This window comes from Eschrichtius robustus, chromosome 1, assembly GCF_028021215.1.
Source record: "Eschrichtius robustus isolate mEscRob2 chromosome 1, mEscRob2.pri, whole genome shotgun sequence".
In the NCBI taxonomy this organism is placed as follows: domain Eukaryota; kingdom Metazoa; phylum Chordata; class Mammalia; order Artiodactyla; family Eschrichtiidae; genus Eschrichtius; species Eschrichtius robustus.
Genome location: NC_090824.1, coordinates 34871166 through 34890005, shown reverse-complemented (window position 1 = coordinate 34890005; position 18840 = coordinate 34871166). Strand labels below are relative to the sequence as shown.

The 18840-nt window shown below is 36.0% G+C and overlaps 1 protein-coding gene across 2 annotated transcripts in view; it reads left to right on the top strand.

Annotated features, from left to right (window-relative positions):
* GPHN (gephyrin) overlaps nt 1–18840 on the top strand; it is a 632089-nt gene that overhangs the window by 518389 nt on the left and 94860 nt on the right. For both annotated transcript variants that reach the window (XM_068543944.1, XM_068543950.1), the window contains one exon: nt 12893–12985. In XM_068543944.1, the coding sequence (XP_068400045.1) occupies nt 12893–12985 (93 nt within the window). The remainder of the gene's footprint in view (nt 1–12892; nt 12986–18840) is intronic.

Genomic DNA, 18840 nt, shown 5'->3' with positions numbered 1-18840 from the left:
TACTTGTGATTGGTCTTTTCATATTTTCTGTTTCTTCCTGGTTCAGTCTTGGAAGGTTATACCTTTCTAAGAATTTGTCCATTTCTTCCAGGTTGTCCATTTTATTGGCATAGTGTTGCTTGTAGTAGTCTCTTAGGATGCTTTGTATTTCTGTGGTGTCTGTTGTAACTTCTCCTTTTTCATTTCTGATTTTATTGATTTGAGTCCTCTCCCTCTTTTTCTTGATGAGTCTGGCTAATGGCTTATCAATTTTGTTTATCTTCTCAAAGAACCAGCTTTTAGTTTTATTGATCTTTGCTATTGTTTTCTTTGTTTCTATTTCATTTATTTCCGCTCTGATCTTTATGATTTCTTTCCTTCTACTAACTTTGGGTTTTGTTTGTTCTTTTTTCTCTAGTTTCTTTAGGTGTAAGGTTAGATTGTTTACTTGACATTTTTCTTGTTTCCTTAGGTAAGCTTGTATAGCTATAAACTTCCCTCTTAGAACTTCTTTTGCTGCATCCCATAGGTTTTGGATCGTCGTGTTTTCATTGTCTTTTGTCTCTAGGTATTTTTTGATTTCCTCTTTGATTTCTTCAGTGATCTCTTGGTTATTTAGTAACGTATTGTTTAGCCTCCATGTGTCTGTGTTTTTTACGTTTTTTTCCCTGTAATTCATTTCTAATCTCATAGCGTTGTGGTCAGAAAAGATGCTTGATATGATTTCAATTTTCTTAAATTTACTGAGGCTTGATTTGTGACCCAAGATGTGATCTATCCTGGAGAATGTTCCGTACGCACTTGAGAAGAATGTGTAATCTGCTGTTTTTGGATGGAATGTCCAATAAATATCAGTGAAATCTATCTGGTCTATTGTGTCATTTAAAGCTTCTGTTTCCTTATTTATTTTCATTTTGGATGATGTGTCCATTGGTGTAAGTGAGGTGTTAAAGTCCCCCACTATTATTGTGTTACTGTCGATTTCCTCTTTTATAGCTGTTAGCAGTTGCCTTATGTATTGAGGTGCTCCTATGTTGGGTGCATATATATTTATAATCATTATATCTTCTTCTTGGATTGATCCCTAGATCATTATGTAGTGTCCTTCCTTGTCTCTTGTAACATTCTTTATTTTAAAGTCTATTTTATCTGATACGAGTATTGCTACTCCAGCTTTCTTTTGATTTCCATTTGCATGGAATATCTTTTTTCCATCCCCTCACTTTCAGTCTGTATGTGTCCTTAGGTCTAAAGTGGGTCTCTTGTAGACAGCATATATATGGGTCTTGTTTTTGTATCCATTCAGCAAGCCTGTGTCTTTTGGTTGGAGCATTTAATCCATTCACATTTAAGGTCATTATCGATGTGTATGTTCCTATGACCATTTTCTTAATTGTTTTGGGTTTGTTTTTGTAGGTCCTTTTCTTCTCTTGTGTCTCCCACTTAGAGAAGTTCCTTTAGCATTTGTTGTAGAGCTGGTTTGGTGGTGCTGAATTCTCTTAGCTTTTGCTTGTCTGTAAAGCTTTCGATTTCTCCATCAAATCTAAATGAGATCCTTGCCGGGTAGAGTAATCTTGGTTGTAGGTTCTTCCCTTTCATCACTTTAAGTATATCATGCCACTCCCTTCTGGCTTGTAGAGTTTCTGCTGAGAAATCAGCTGTTAACCTTATGAGAGTTCCCTTGTATGTTATATGTCGTTTTTCCCTTGCTGCTTTCAATAATTTTTCTTTGTCTTTAATTTTTGCCACTTTGATTACTATGTGTCTCGGCGTGTTTCTCCTTGGGTTTATCCTGTATGGGACTCTCTGCACTTCCTGGACTTGGGTGGCTATTTCCTTTCCCATGTTAGGGAAGTTTTCGACTATAATCTCTTCAAATATTTTCTCTGGTCCTTTCTCTCTCTCTTCTCCTTCTGGGACCCCTATAATGCGAATGTTGTTGGGTTTAACGTTGTCCCAGAGGTCTCTTAGGCTGTCTTCATTTCTTTTCATTCTTTTTTCTTTAGTCTGTTCCGCAGCAGTGAATTCCACCATTCTGTCTTCCAGGTCACTTATCCGTTCTTCTGCCTCAGTTATTCTGCTATTGATTCCTTCTAGTGCAGTTTTCATTTCAGTTATTGTATTGGTCATCTCTGTTTGTTAGTTCTTTAATTCTTCTAGGTCTTTGTTAATCATTTCTTGCATCTTCTCAGTCTTTGCCTCCATTCGTATTCCGAGGTCCTGGATCATCTTCACTATCATTATTCTGAATTCTTTTTCTGGAAGGTTGCCTATCTCCACTTCACTTAGTTGTTTTTCTGGGGTTTTTTCTTGTTCCTTCATCTGGTATATAGCCCTCTGCCTTTTCATCTTGTCTATCTTTCTGTAAATGTGGTTTTTGTTCCACAGGCTGCAGGATTGTAGTTTTTCTTGCTTCTGCTGTCTGCCCTCTTGTGGTTGAGGCTATCTAAGAGGCTTGATGGGAGGCTCTGGTCGCATGTATCTTTTCAAATCAGAGTTTTCTCTGGGTATATGCCCGGGAATGGGATTGCAGGATCATATGGTAACTCTTATTTTTAGTTTTTTAAGGAACCTCCATACTGTTCTCCACAGTGGCTGCACCAATTTACATTCCAACCAACAGTGTAATTGGGTTCCTTTTTCTCCACACCCTCTCCAGCATTTATTATTTGTAGACTTTTTAATGATGGCCATTCTGACTGGTGTGAGATGATACTTCATTGTAGTTTTGATTTGCATTTCTCTAATAATTAGTGATATTGAGAATCTTTTCATGCGCCCGTTGGCCATCTGTATGTCTTTTGTGAAGCAACGTCTATTTAGGTCTTCTTCCCATTTTTTGATCGAGTTGTTCAGTTTTTTTTTTTAACATTAAGCTGTATGAGCTGTTTTTATATTTTGGAAATTAATCCCTTGTCAGTAGCATCATTTGCAAATATTTTCTCCCAGTCCATGGCTTGTCTTTTTGTTTTGTTTTTGGATTCCTTTGCTGTGCAAAAGCTTTTAAGTTTAATTAGGTCCCATTTGTTTATTTTTCTTTTTATTTCCATTACTCTAGAAGACGGATCCAAAAAAAATATTGTTGTGATTTGTGTCAAAGAGTGTTCTGCCTGTGTTTTCCACTAGGAGTTTTATAGTATCTGATCTTACATTTAGGTCTTTAATCCATTTTGAGTTTATTTTTGTATACGGTGTTAGAGAATGTTCTAATTTCATTCTGTTACAAGTGGTTTCCCAGCACCACTTATTAAAGAGACCATCTTCTCTCCATTGTATATTCTTGCCTCCTTTGTGGTAGATTAATAGACCATAAGTGTGTGGGTTTATTTCTGGGCTTTCTATCCTCTTCCATTTATCTATAAGTCTGTTTTTTGTGCCAGTACCATAGTGTTTTGATTACTGTAGCTTTGTAGTATAGTCTGAAGTCAGGGATCTTGATTCCTTCGGCTCCGTTCTTCTTTCTGAAGGTGGTTTTGGCTATTTGGGGTCTTTTGTGTTTCCATACAAATTTTTCAATTTTTTGTTCTAGTTATGTGAAAAATGCCATTGGTAATTTGATAGGGATTGCATTGAATCCGTAGATTGCCTTGGGTAGTATGATAATTTTAACAATATTGATTCTTCCAATCCAAGAATACGATATATCTTTCCATCTGTTTGTGTCATCTTCAGTTTCTTTCATCAGCGTCTTATAGTTTTCAGAGTACAGTCTCTTGCCTCTTTAGGTAGGTTATTCCTAGGTATTTTATTCTTTTTGAGGTGATGGTTTCCTTAATTTCTCTTTCTGATCTTTCATTGTTAAGTGTATAGACATGCAACAGATTTCTGTATATTAATTTTGTATCCAACAACTATACTGAATTCATTGATGAGCTCTAGTAGTTTTCTGGTAGCATCTTTAGGATTTTCTATGTATAGCATCATGTCATCTGCAAACAATGACAGTTTTACTTCTTTCCCAGTTTGGATACCTTTTATCTCTTTTTTTTTCTCTGATTACTGTGGCTAGGACTTCCAAAACTATGTTGAATAAAAGTGGCCAGAGTGGTCATCCTTGTCTTGTTCCTGATCTTAGAGGAAATGCTTTCAGCTTTTCACCATTGAGTGTGATGTTAGCTGTGGGTTTCTCATAGATGGCCTTTATTACGTTGAGGTGTTCCCTCTGTGCTCACTTCTGGAGAGTTTTTATCATAAATGGATGGTGAATTTTATCAAAAGCTTTTTTCTGCATCTGTTGAGATAATCATATGGTTTTTATTCTTCACTTTGTTAATGTGGTGTATCACATTGATTGATTTGCAGATATTGAAAAATCCTTGCATACCTGGGATAAATCCCACTTGATCATGGTGTATGATCCTTTTAATGTATTGTTGGAGTCAGTTTGCTAGTATTTTCTTGAGGATTTCTGCATCTATATGCATCAGTGATATTGGCCTGTAGTTTTCTTTTTTTGTGCTATCTTTGTGTGGTTTCGGTATCAAGGTGATGGTGGCCTCATAGAATGAGTTCGGAAGTGTTCCTTCCTCTGCGGTTTTTTGGAATAGCTTCAGAAGGATGGGTGTTAACTCTTCTTTGATCATCTTTACGATGATTACCATGAACACTTTCTCGGGTAGATTGACTATCTCCACATCACTTAGTTCTTCTTCTGGGGTTTTATCTTGTTCTTTTGTCTGAAACATCTTCCTCTGTTGCTTCATTTTGTCTCAATTGCTATTTGTATTTTTATGTATGTGGTAGATTGGTTACGTTTCTTGACCTTTGAGAAGTGGCCCTCTGTAGGAGATGTCCTATGTGTCCCAGCAGTGCACTCCCTTCTTGTCACCCAAGGGCCAGGGGCCAGCTGGTCAGTATCTGGCCTTTGTTCGTGGACTCGATCTGCAGGCTGCAGGACTGTAGTTTTCTTGCCACTGGTGTCTGTCCCCTGGTAGATGAGGATGGTCTAGAGGCTTGTGCAGGCTTCCTGGCAGGAAGGGTCGGTGCTTGCCCCCTGGTGGGTGGAACTGGGTCTTGGTCTTCTGGGGGGCAGAGCCATGCTTAGGGATGTGTCTAGAGATGGCTGGGGGCTCAGGAAGTCTTTAGGCAGCCTGTCTGCTGATGGGTGCAGCTGTGTCCCTATCCAGTTTGTTGTTTGGCCTGAGGCATCCCAGCACTGATGCCTATATGCTGTTGGTGGGGCCAGGTCTTGGTGGCAAAATGTCAGCCTCCAGGAGAGCTCACACAGATGAATCCTCCCGGATATGTCCGCCACCAGTGTCTCTGTCCCCAGGGTGGGCTATAGCCACCCCTTGCCTCCCCAGGATACCTTCCAAGATGAGCAGGTACGTCTGGCTCAGGCTCCTATCAAATTACTGCTTTTGCCTTTAGTCCTGGCGTGTGTGAGATTTTGTGTGTGCCCTTTAAGAGTGAAGTCTCTCTAACACAACACTGTGAAGCAATTACACTCCAATAAAGAGGTATTTAAAAAAAAAAAAAAAAAGTGTGAAGTCTCTATTTCTCCCAATCCTGTGGAGCTCCTGCAATCAAGCCCCACTAACCTTCAAAGCCAAGTGCTCTGGGGGCTCCTATTCCTGGTGCCTTTCCCATTTTTAATCAGGTTATTAGATCTGTTTGTTTTTGAGTTGTAGGATTTCTTTATGTATTCAGGAGATTAACCCCTTATCAGATATATGATTTGCAGATATTTCTCCCATTTTGAAGTTTGCCTTTTCACTTTGTTGATAGTATCCTTTGATGCACAAGAGTTTTTAAGTTTGATGTTGTCCCCTGTGTCTATTTTTGCTTTTGTTGCCTGTGCTTTTGTTGTCGTATTCAAGAAATCATTGCCAAATCCAATGTCATGAATCCTTTCCTCAATGTTTTCTTCTAAGAGTTTTATAGTTGTTGGTTTTACATTTTAATCTTTAAATCTTTAATCTTTAATCTTTTTTGAGTTAAGTTTTGTATATGGTGGAAGATAAAAGAGTCCAGCTTCATTCTTTCGAATGTGGCTATCCAGTTTTCCCAACATCATTTTTTGAAAAGGTTATCTTTTCCCCATTGAGTGGTCTTGATATCCTTGTCAAAGGTCATTTGACCGTATACGTGAGTGTTTATTTCTGGACTCTCTATTCTATTCCATTTGTATTAGACAGAGTTCTCCAGAGAAACAGAACCAACAGAATATATATAGGAAGAGATTTATTATGAGGAATTGACTCACATGATTATGGAGGCTGAGAAGTCCCATGATTTGCCATCTGCAAGCTGGCAACCCAGGAAAGCTGGTGTTATAATTCCAGTCCAAGTCCAAAAGGCTGCAAACCAAGGGAGTTGATATAAAGCCCATCCAAGGGCAAGAGAAGACCAACGTCCCAGGTCAAACAGGCAGGCAGAAAGCAAAAGGGACAATTTTTTTCCTCCACCTTTTTGTTCTATTCAGATGCCCAATTGATAGAATGATGCCACCCACAATGGGGAGGGCCATATACTTTATTGATTCCACCAATTCAAGCACTAATCTCATCTGGAAAAACTCTCACAGACACACCCAGAAATAATGTTTAATCTAGGTATCTCATGGCCAGTGAAGATGACACATAAAATTAACTATCAAACCATTGGTCTATTTGTCTGTCTTTATGCTAGTGCCACTCTGTTTTTCTTACCGTAGCTTTGTAATATGTTATAAAATCAGGAAGTGTGAGTCTTACAACTTTGCTTTCTTTATAATCGTTTTGGCTGCTTGGGGTCTCTTGAGATTCCATATGAATTTTAGGATGAATTTTTCTATTTCTGCAAAAAATGCCATTTGCATTTTTATTGAGATTACGTTGAATCCATAGGTGGCTTTGGATGGCATGGGCACTAAGAATATTATGTCTTTCAATCCATGAGCAAAGGATGTCTTTCCATTTATTTGTATCTTCTTTATAATTTCTTTCAGCAATGTTTTATAGTTCCCATTAGTACCTCACTCCTTTTTATAGCCAAGTAATATTTCATTTTATGTGTATACCATGTTTTATTTATCCATTCATCAATTGATGGACTGTTGGATTGTTTCCATCTTTTGACTGTTAATGAATAATGCTGCAATTAGTATTTGTGTACAGGTTTTTGCATGGGCATATGTTTTTGTTTCTCTTGGATTTGCCCTTGCCTTTTAAGAAGAACTGAATTTAAATAATAGCAGAGACTCCTCTGGAAGTCTAGGCTGCTAAAAGTCATTTTAAATATAACCTGTACTTGTTGCTTTGATTAGCCATAAATGAAAAATACAGTTCTCTTTCTTCAGAAACTTAAGAAACCAAACACACACTTTTCTCACACTCACCACCTTGAGAACTCTTACACACAATTTTGCAAATACTTGCTGATATATTACTAACTGAATATACAAGAGTAGTATTCAGAGGGGCAATAATCAAGGAGAACCTACTATCTTAAATGGGGTCTTGAAATAGGTGATAGACATTTATTGATAACAAAAAGGAAGATGATAGTCCAGGTTTAGGCAAGTCATGACTGTAAGCATGGAGGTGAGCATCCATTACACACAAAAAAAACGACTTGCTTAGAGGAGTCTAAGTGGGAAATAATGAGAGTAGAAGTTAGCAAAATGTCCTTCTCCATTTTATGTATTCTCTGGATGAAGTTGGTTGTATTTGATTGATGTGACCTTTTTCTCTATTTACCTGACATTTCTTTCCCTCCTTAGTTCTAATCATCAATGCACTCAATCATTGATTCAGTCATTCAACAAACATTTACTGGGTGCCTTTTAAGTATCAAGCACTGTGCTTGGTACTGGGGATACAATGATGGGTGAGATATGCTGTGACAACAAGGAATTCACAACCTGATGGAGAAGTCAAGATAGTTTCACAAACAACCGTAATGTAATGTGGAAAGTGTACCATAACAGATGGATACAAATGTTTTAAGAATATGAAGACTAAGTACAATCCCTCCAAACCATTCTGTATCTTGTCACTAGGCAAGTTCATAAAAAGTTCCATTATCTCTGAAGAGACTTAAACACTGCTGGGAGGTTAACTTGAAGTCATCACTCTGCTTAAAAATCCTACATTGGATTCCCATTTTCATGAGATTAAGTTTAAACTCCCTCGATCCTGCTTCCGTTGTCTAAAATGCCCCCTCCTTTCTCCTACTTGGTTCTTACTTCAAACTGTAAAACTCAGCATAGATACCTCATGTAGGAAGATTTTCTTGTTGTTCCACAAATTGTTGGTTAGGTGGTTTTTTCTGTTTGCTTCCGATATTGCCCTGATCATATATCTGTCACTGCCCATATCATACTATCTTGTAATCATATTTTTATTCCATATCCCCCTTTCTCACATGCACTGTTACATGTGAATTCCTTGAGGAAATCAGCCAGGTCTTACTAGTATTTTTGTCCCCAGTGTCTAGCATATAGTAGGTTCCCAGTGTTTGATGAATGGATAAATAAATCGGTCAGTGAACTAACTTTTCCTGTTTAGAGACAGAAGACCAAAGACATGACATCTGAGCTGAAACTTGAAGGTTGCCTAAGGTTCACTAGGGGGAGAAAAGAAGAAGGAAAAAAGGTATTCCTGTCCAAGGCAACATTATTTGCAATGGCATAGAAATAAGAAAAAGCCCACCACGTTTAAAATGTGGCAAATCATTCTTTGTATCAGAAACTGGACACTTGTCAGAAATAAAGCTCAATCTCAGTATAAACATTTTCCAAATTATACTAGGCAAGTCTTATGCTAGCACCACAGAATTCTTAAAATAGGATCTGTGTATTATTTTGTAGCCTAATGAAGCTTGGGTAGATTTTAGCATTTAAATAACTCACTTATAGGATGTAAAAAAAAGGGAACCTCCTCGTACACTGTTGGTGGGAACGTAAATTGGTACAGCCTCTGTGGAAAATAGGATGGAAGTTTCTCAAAAAACTAAAAACAGAACTACCATATGACCCAGCAATTTCACTTCTGGGTATATATCCAAAAAAGCAAAAACACTAATTCGAAAAGATACATGCACCCCAGTGTTCGTGGCAGCATTATATATGATTGCCAAGATATGGAAGCAGCCTAACTGTCCATCAGGAGATGAACAGATAAAGAAGGTGTTACACACTCACACACAAACACACACACACACACACACACACACACACACACTGGACCACTACTCAGCCATAAAAAAGAATGAAATTTTGCCATTTGCAGCAACATGAAAAGACTTGGAGGGCATTATGTACGCTAAGTGAAGTAAGTTAGAGAAAGACAAATACTGTATGATATCACTTATATTCAGAATCTAAGAAATACAACAAATTAGTGAATATAATAAAAAAGAAGCAGACTCACAGATGTAGAGAACAAGCTAGAGGTTACCAGGGTGGGGAGGAAAGAAGGAAGGGGCAAGTTAGGGGTAGGGGAGTAAGAGGTACAAATTATTAGGTATAAAATCAGCTACAATCATATATTATACAACATGGAGAATATAGCCAATATTTTGTAATAACTATAAGTGGAGTATAACCTTTAAAAACTGCAAACCACTATATTATTGCACACCTGTAACTTATAGAACATTTAAAGCAACTATACTTCAATAAATAATTAAATAAACTCACTTATTCTTGTCATATGTACATCTTCTCAATCCAGAGTTATTATTTGAGCCTCCTCAGATTTGAGGGCTATTTTTTAGTGTTTATGTGTATGGTAGGATGGGGGTAGGGGGTCAATTATTATTGGAAACTTACAGAACAAAGTTTTTGCTTTAGTTTCCAGAATCTAATTTTGTCAAATTATGATTGAGTAGACTGTATACCTTAGGAACCCTCCAGAGTGGAATTGCACAGTAAGATACATGAGTAACTCAGGCATTAAAGGGAGAAATCAAGTCAGCTGATACTCTTTTCTCTAAACTGGCTGTCAATGAGAGCTTAGTTAACTTATGTTGAGCCACTACAATATCTACAACTGTCGGTATTAACAGTCTTTCAAACTTAGCATACTAAGTGTTCAACCTCTTTCTTTCTGGAATACAGGAATAAAAAGAGCCATGATGGGCATGTATCACTGCTCTTGGGCTACTGGCAAGGACTTAGGAAGGAAAAATAACATGTGCTAGCTGTTGATGCCATCCGTTCTTTGTAGTTTTTTGTGGTGGTGGTAGCACATACATAAAATAAGATTTACCATTTTAATTGTGTTTAACTGTACAGTTCAGTGACATTAAATACATTTACATTATTCTGCAGCTATCATTACCATCCATCTCCAAAACTTTTTCATCTCCCCACACTGAAACTCCATACTCATTAAAAAATAACTTCCTATTCCTCCCTCTCCCCAGCCCACGGCAACCACCATTCTACTTTTTGATACTATGACTTTGAGTTTGAATAGTCTGATTACCTCATATAAATGGAATCATACAATATTTGTCGTTTTGTGACTGGCTTATTTCACTTATTTTCACTTATTTTATAATGTCTTCAAGTTTCATCCATATTATGGCATATGTCAGAATTTCCTTCCTTTTTAAGGCTGAATAATATTCTTATATGTATATACTACATTTTGTTTATCCATTCATCTGTCAGTAGGCACTTGGGTTACTTCCACTTTTTGACTACTGTGTTGTGAATAATGCTGCTATAAAAATAGTGCACAAATATCTGTTCAAGTCTCTGCTGTTAATTCTTTTGAATATATACCTAGAAGTGGAATTACTGGATTATATGGTAATTCTATGTTTAATTTTTTGAGGAATCACCTTGTAGCTTTTTTAAATGTCAGGGAAACAGAGGAAGAGCAGTACATGGAGAGTATGTAGCTATTGCCATTGTAGTAATGATTGATGCTCTAAGATCTAAATTTCAATCCTACCTTAGCCACCTGTGAAATATATGACCTTGGATAAGTTACTTACCCTGTTTAAACTTCTCTTTTTTCATCTGTAAAATGAATATAATAATGCTTTACTAGATTTTTGTAAGGATTAAATGAGATTATATATGTATATGATATTACTTAGTAACTTATAAAATGCTATATAAACATATATTAGATTAACTGGACCAGCTGCCAAAAAAACTCAGCCCTGGTGCTATATTTGATTATTAACCACTGTTACTGAGCTATTCCAAATCCCAGAAAATTATTCTCTTAGGATCTGAACTGGCATAGCACTTATATTTTCATTCACCACACCAGACCAGAATAGTTTCAGATAAGGAGCTACCCCAGGTAGTTTATTGTGACCCTGGGCAGATGCCATGGGGCTCACTACCAGAGACTACCTTATAGCTTCAGGTTCATTTGGGAGTTAATGTTGTATATATGAATACAAACCAGACCCTCTGGTCCTACCACTTCCCTGGTCTTACAAAGTATGGTCCATAGCTACAGAATAGCTTCAACCTCCTGGGAATACCTACAGCTAGAATCTGCTAAGAAGTTCTCCCTTCCAATTCAGGTGTCACTTTCCTTAAAAAGAAAGAGTCAGTATCACTATCACTGTGGATCAGAGTACAAAAGTTTTAAATCTGTCTGTCCTTACTTCTTTGTCCTGGAATCTGGAAACCAGAGGCTCTAGGTGGCTAAGAAGGACAAAGCTAAAAACAAAAAAGAAACAAACAAAAAAAGACTCATCTAGCTCTGGAAACAATGGAATTTTCTAAATCTATACAAACATCTTATGTAAATCAATTCTATATTACTTGTAGTCTTTGTAGTGAAGCTTGATTTTTTTTTCCTTCTCCTCTTCTTCCTTCTCTATCTCCTATTAATTATTCTGTTACTTCTTTAAGATAATAACAATAGTAATAATAATAATAATAAGGACAGATTCTGACTAGAGGATTTAAGGAATTGGTCATGACTCTTGAAACTTTTATTCTTTTTGGCACTAAATCAAACTCCTGAGCTGTAACCAAATGTGATTGTCATCCAGAGTGGATGAATAGTGGTTTGAATAGTCACTTCACACAATAGGTCACTGGTGCTCTTCTTATAGTCACTAATTTTTTTAGGTTAATAAAGCCAAAAGTTTGGCTAAAGTTAAATAGAATGATAAGGAAGCTCCTTTCTTTTCTTTACTTTTCTCTTCTAAAGGAAAAAAGCTCTAAAAATTACTTGTGATCATTGTAGAAAACTTGGAAATTTTCAGAAAATTATAGCAAAGGGTATAAAATTATACATAGTTCCAACATACTGCAGTAAACAAATACTTTATATTTTCATGTATGCCTTTCCCATCTTTTGCTATTGCTCTATATACATATATCTTAACATAGTTAGGATTATGCATTATATGTACAGTTCTGCATGTTTTTAAAATGTATGTCATAAGAATTTTCCTGTGTCAGTGAATATTTTTCAAAAATATTACTTTAGCCTGTATAATATTTTATCATAAGGATACATCATTGTCTGTTTAAATTTCTATATTGTTAAACTTATGATTTCTTTCCATTTCTCACTAATGTAAGCAACTCTGAAATAAACATGTACAGAAAGATTTATCCATTTTCTTAAGATAGATTTCTAGAAGTGAAATTACTGGGTCAATGACTATGACTGTTTAAGAATTTACTTTTTAAAGAAAATCGTCTTTGGATTGTTAAAGGATTAATGACACATCAACTTGAACACATCTTTGATGACTGTGTAGCTACTCATATTCAAATAATCCCTGCAAGCATTGCTATTAATTGACTGAATCTTAATCTTTTATTTCAGACACTAGGATGCATCTCTTCCTTCTGTCGCCTATTCCTTGGGATAGAAATCAGGAGATCTGACTGAGCCCTTATACAAGCCTTGTCAGACAAGTACATATGTCCATCTTGTTTAGGACTACCTGTTTAACCCACTGCACTTAACATCCATATTTTCCTTCTTTTCTCTTACAGATGGAATGGGGCGAGTCCTTGCTCAAGATGTATATGCAAAAGACAACCTACCCCCGTTCCCAGCATCAGTAAAAGATGGCTATGCTGTCCGAGGTAAATATTTTGGCTTTCTTGAGTATCAACATACTCACATTGTAATTTTTTTTTTTTTTTCGGATTTGTGGCTCAGCCCAGGTACCTAATGACTATTACATCTATTTCCCCCTTGGTTGTCAAAATAATTTTGTTCACAGATAACAATGTTAACCTATACCTATATATTTTCCAGCACAATCTTGATTAAAACTTTTCAGTGACAGTACTATAGTTACTTGAAAATTCTTACTTACAAATAAATATGTAGAGGTTGATAAAGACACTGTATTATGGTTTATTCTTTCGGCCTCTACACATACCAGATGGCAGACAGTCTTGGTCTGGAAGTCCAAATGTTTTCTAGTTGAAAACATCTATATGGTCCAAGAAAGAAGAGCAAACTCCCAACACCAGGGATAAAGTGGGGAAGTTTTTTTCTCCTGCTTTAAACTCAAACATCAATAAGGGCTTCATAGAAAGCAAGCATGAGGGAAACCTCTAATTCCCTAGAAGATTCCATATTTCAAGGCTCTGAAGCCCCAGATGGTACCAGCAGCTCATGCCTTTAGAGTTGCCTGGGATTGCATAAAGCTCAAAAGCAAATACTAAATAGCATTTGCCTGCCTAAAGTCCAATCTACGAAAGAACCCAAAATGAAAATGCAACTGAATTGCTTAGAAACTATTATTGGTTATTAACTCAAGGCTGGTATCATTGAAGAAATGTCTAAAAACATTTCCCAGTTTATCAGAGCTGTTAAGAAGGCCAATTCCTTTTTAATGGTCATTTATGGAGTCCCTTACTTGATTTTTTGGTTTTGGATTTTTTTTTACTCTATCTAGCTATTAAAATAATTTCCTCTTTCTTGTAATTAAATACATTCATTGACCTCCTCCGTGTTCCATTGCCATCTCTTAGCAGTATCTTTCTCTGTTGGAGACAGTAGAACAAATGGTTAAGATTATGGACTTTGAGTGATAAAAAAGTGAGTGATAACAAAGTAAGAGTGATCTGGGTTCTAGCACCAGTTCCATCTATGTAACTTTGAGCAAATCACTTAAACTTTTTGAGCCTTGGTTTTCTCATCTATAAAATGGTGATAATTATAACAGTATTTATCCCAACAGGTTATTGTGAGAATTAAGTGAGACTGTAGAAGGCCTTAAAGTATATGGCAAACACACACACACAAAAAAGCACTCAATAGTTGTTTTTTAATGTTTAATAATAGTATCTATTATTACTATTATTATTACTTTTTTATTTTTTTATTATTATTATCACATTTTCTTAAAACATCTCTGAAAAAAGGATAACACTTATCTAAACTGTTATTCTCATAAAATGGTGGAGAGATTAATTCCTACTAGTGTATTCTTTCTCAGGAAACTGTCTTAAATGCACCTCATTCGGCTCTATCTCACAAATTAGAGTATTTCTGAAAATATAAATAACAAATCCCCAATGCCTCCTATGTTTTCTCTTCCAAATTCATTTCTTCTATAGTGTTTATTATAATGACTATTATCCAGAAAGAAAATTATTTTAGTCTTCTGATAGCCTCACTGGCTCTTGTTTCTTATTCCCTCTAAAATGTAAATTCTGTTTGAACTTATAATTGGTAGCCATATTGGATTGCTATGAAATGATGAATTCTTACTTCCAGAGTAGAACAAACAACTACAGCAGGTGAAACACCAAAAGGACAAGAAAGTCTATTTTTTATATTCTTGGTAATGTAAAGTAAGAGAAAGTGAGAAAATAAATTATATTAGGCAGAATTATTCTGAAACAGAAAGTTGTTCTGTGATTTTTAGATGAGGTAGCAGCAGCTCAATAAAAAGAAACTATTGCTTTTAGCTTTTCTAGTTAGCCCATGTGAGCCAGGAAAGAGCCTTTCTACAACTGTAGAATCTATCAAAGAAATTTATATATAAAATTACCATTTAGTATATCATATTTATTCTTTTGTTTTAGAGTGGTGGTGTTTTTAGTTGTTTCACACACATACGCAGACACACACACACACACACACACACACACACACACAAACATTTAAAATGACATCTCACGGTATAAAATGTTCAACAGATAAGCCACCATGCAGCTAATTCACATTATTTCTTTCCTGTGAAACGTTGCTAGTTCTCTAAGATATGGAATGTATAACAGAGACATAACACATAACAGATAACCATCATGGATATAGTTAAATTTCAAAGTAGGAATGACTGGTTAATTATGATCAGCATCATAATTAAGGCAGCAGAAGTCATCAGTGAACCAAAAGGCATGGTCTTAGTCTTTTCTGTGTTATAATACCAACCCCAGGCAGTGTTTTGGTAAAGAATATCCTTGAGGCTATTGTTGTGGCTCTCTACCTCTCTACTTTGTATACCTTCTTCTCTCCACCCCTTCTTCCTTTACTCCCATTCCTTTCTCCCCACTCCCTTTATTCTCCTTGTTTTTCTTCTCCTCTGCCTTTGCCTTAGGCCTTCCAGTAATAACCAGTGGCACCTGTGAGCATTGCTAACCCTCTAGGTGTAAAGAGGTTGCTAACTTGCTCTGGATCACTAAGCATTAGCCAGTATCCTTCAGAAACATGTGGGATAAAACTCCAAACCAGTTGGAGGATCACTTACTTTAAGGTATGTGGGTTGAAAAATCAAGACAGTAACAAATAGCTGAAGAAATAAGAAATAGGAACAGCTTTTAAAAAATAAGAAAGAATAGAGTATAAAGAAGACAGGAATCAAGTGATGATGATGTAAACTAATAAACCTAAAACTACATTCAGGAGGGAATGAATTTGAATGATGAAAGCAGAGAAAAGAAAATGAAAGTAGCATTTACCAGTTAGAAGCAATACAATAGTTTTATTCGTATTTTTGAAGAGTTATTTCTCCCTTCACACTGATTAAGCCAACCATCTTCTTGATGCATTCACACGCTCCTATAGAGATGTGGGTGCCCATTGTCTCACAATTGCTTCTGAGATGTTAATAAAGGTAAAAATATCTCAGAATACCAAATTCACTCTCTTGAAAATGTTCAATTTTAAAGGTTTATCACTTCAGAATTAGTTTTGGGATTATTTAAGAAAAGGGAAAATTATAAACAAGCCAATACTTATTTTGAGAACCATGTACAACAAACAATTCTGGAAAATTATATTAAGAGAAATCCTTGCCATTTAGGTTAAGTAAATATTAAAGCTTTTTCTTTTATACATTCCGATTAAATACATGCTTATGGAAAATACAGAAAATCAAAAAGAACATTTTAACCCATTTTCTCACTGTCTAGCTACTATGAACATTTTGTTGTACTTCCTTCCAGTGTGTTAAAACGCGTACTAAAATTCGGTATAACCTTTTTTATTTTGAGCTAGTTCTTATTCTGTCACAAAAGTCATGTTTTAGAGTTTCTGTTTTGTCCATTTAAATCCTGTTTGGCCATAGCTGGTTTTCCAACTCATTTGACAGCCAACGGCCTTCCACTGTAGGACACTTTGGATGAAAAAGAAAGCCTTATGATATAGGAGTATTACTCATGTGAGCAGAGAGATAATTTGGAATAATTAAGTTAATCCCAAAAAGCTTAAAATAATGTATTTAAGGAAATAATATATCTTTTCCCAATACTAACAATATATGGGCATTTTTCTCCTGGAAGATGATGGTAAAGAATATAAAATGCCTTCTCATTCATCTGTTCTACTCCTTGCTCCCTGCTTTCCAGGCAGCAGATTTAAAATTCCAAACAACTCACCTGATTTAATCCCTCAGTATAACTGCAGCAAGTATTAATCCTGTTGTGCTAGTCTTGTCACCTACCCTTGCCACCACTCCAAACTCGTTCTACAATGTTAATTTTAGTATACACATAAATATCAATACTATTACCGTGTTGCCTATCATCCACTCTTAGACAGTTTGGTTCCATAATTAGAGATAAACAAAATCTTAGTCCCTCTGCCTTATTCCTCTGTTGAAGAATAGAGGTGGCTAGGACCTCTGAAAGTTATGCTATCTATGGCCTCTGTTTATTCAGTCCTAACATGGAAACGATGAGGCTTTTGTTACTGAAAATAAGTGAATAGCTATAAAGGATTTCAAGAGATTTAAAGAGAGCTCCCACATGGCTGGAAAATGAAAATGAGGGATAATTCTAGGGCAAATGGCTTGAGGATGATCATTTTCTATACACTGCCACAATGAATAGTTATCTAATGGTATCAATTTTATATCAAATGATATAATCAGAAATCTTCAAATAAAGACTAAAAGTGTTTTCTGGACATTAAAAAGGTGGAAGTGGGAGCAGTTTCAGGGTCTAGCATTAAGCATTATACAGTGCATTTGCTGTTAGGATTTGGTTTATATTGCTTTTATCTCTTCCTTCAAATTAAATTCTACAGTTACAAAACAGAAAACTTATTAACAGAAATGCCAGAATTAGTGGGGGGAAAGAGTCTAAGCCTTTACAGAAATCCTTGGAATCCATCCATCTTTTCTAATGGCGTACTGTGGCTTACTTAATTTCTTTCCAAGCTTTAGCTTCATCTGCCACTGTACCTCCACTTCTGCCCCCTCCCACCCAAGCTGGTAGAATTCATCTTGAAAATGGCAACTTTTCTTTTACCTGTCTCTTTAATAGATATTTTAAAATAAATATCAGTAAGTTAGGTACCGATTGATCGTTACTTTTCTGTCTTTATAATAAATAGTTAGCCTTGGTGTTGATGTAAAATCAGGACTTCTGTTGTAGTTCACTAATTTTTTATTTCTTAAGTTTTCTCTTAGTCTGAATTTGTCTGTATTCCGTTCAGTCTTACAGTGCTCTGCTCCTCAGAAATGGTAGTCCATGAACCAGCTGCATAAGCATCAGCTTGTTAGAAATGTAGAACCTCAGGGCCTGTCCCAGACCTACTGAATCAGAATCTGTATTTTAACAAGATCTCCAGGTGATTTCTATGCACATTAAGGGTTGAGAAGCACTGTTATAAGGGAAATGGTAAAAATGACTCTTCCATTGGTACCAGGGACTTTCTATAATGTTGGTTGACTGAGCCTTCCTTAGCTAGCAATATAGAGGCATGTTTCCCAGGTGGAAATTTTCAGGGCAAAGTGGAGAACATAGTTAAAGTGAGACATATTCTCTCCCCAGTCAGTGTACCTTCCTTGGCAACAAAGCATCTTGCTTCTTAGAATCACTTAAAGGCTCTTTCAGTTGTTGGTCTCCGTGACACTCTATACCAACCTTGCCCTGGATTATCTCTAGCCACTCATTATATAATGACATTTGTTTGGAGCATTTGTGCAGAACACTGATACGAGCATTTTGAGTGTATGTATATTTGCATGTGTGGGGAACAGGAGACAAAAGGAAGACTGAAGAGCAGAGGGTTTCAAAAAAGAAATAAAGGAAGTGATCCCTACCTACCACACATTTATAAGATTACTTAAGAAAATTTACAGAGCACAATACTAATGTGTACAAGACAGTTTACAAACTTCCCACCTAAGTATTATGGAAGTGCCAAATTCATTTCTTTATTTTATCAAATATTTACTGAGCATCAGTGATGAGCTAGGCACTATGCTAGACATAATCTAAGTTATATAGAGTTAAACAGAGCAGTCTTTCTGAACATTCTAAAGATGGTGAATGTTGACTCGTATTTTGAAGAAAACAATATACATGAACCAGCATAAAATGGAAGGCATTCAAAATACAGCATTTTGCAGTGGAAAATATTATTTATTGTTCATTCATGCATGCATCTTTCTACAAAGATTCTTAGGAGCCACACTCATTCGTTTCTTGAACTTTCGAATACTTCGTATATTGAACATTTATTGAATACCTGT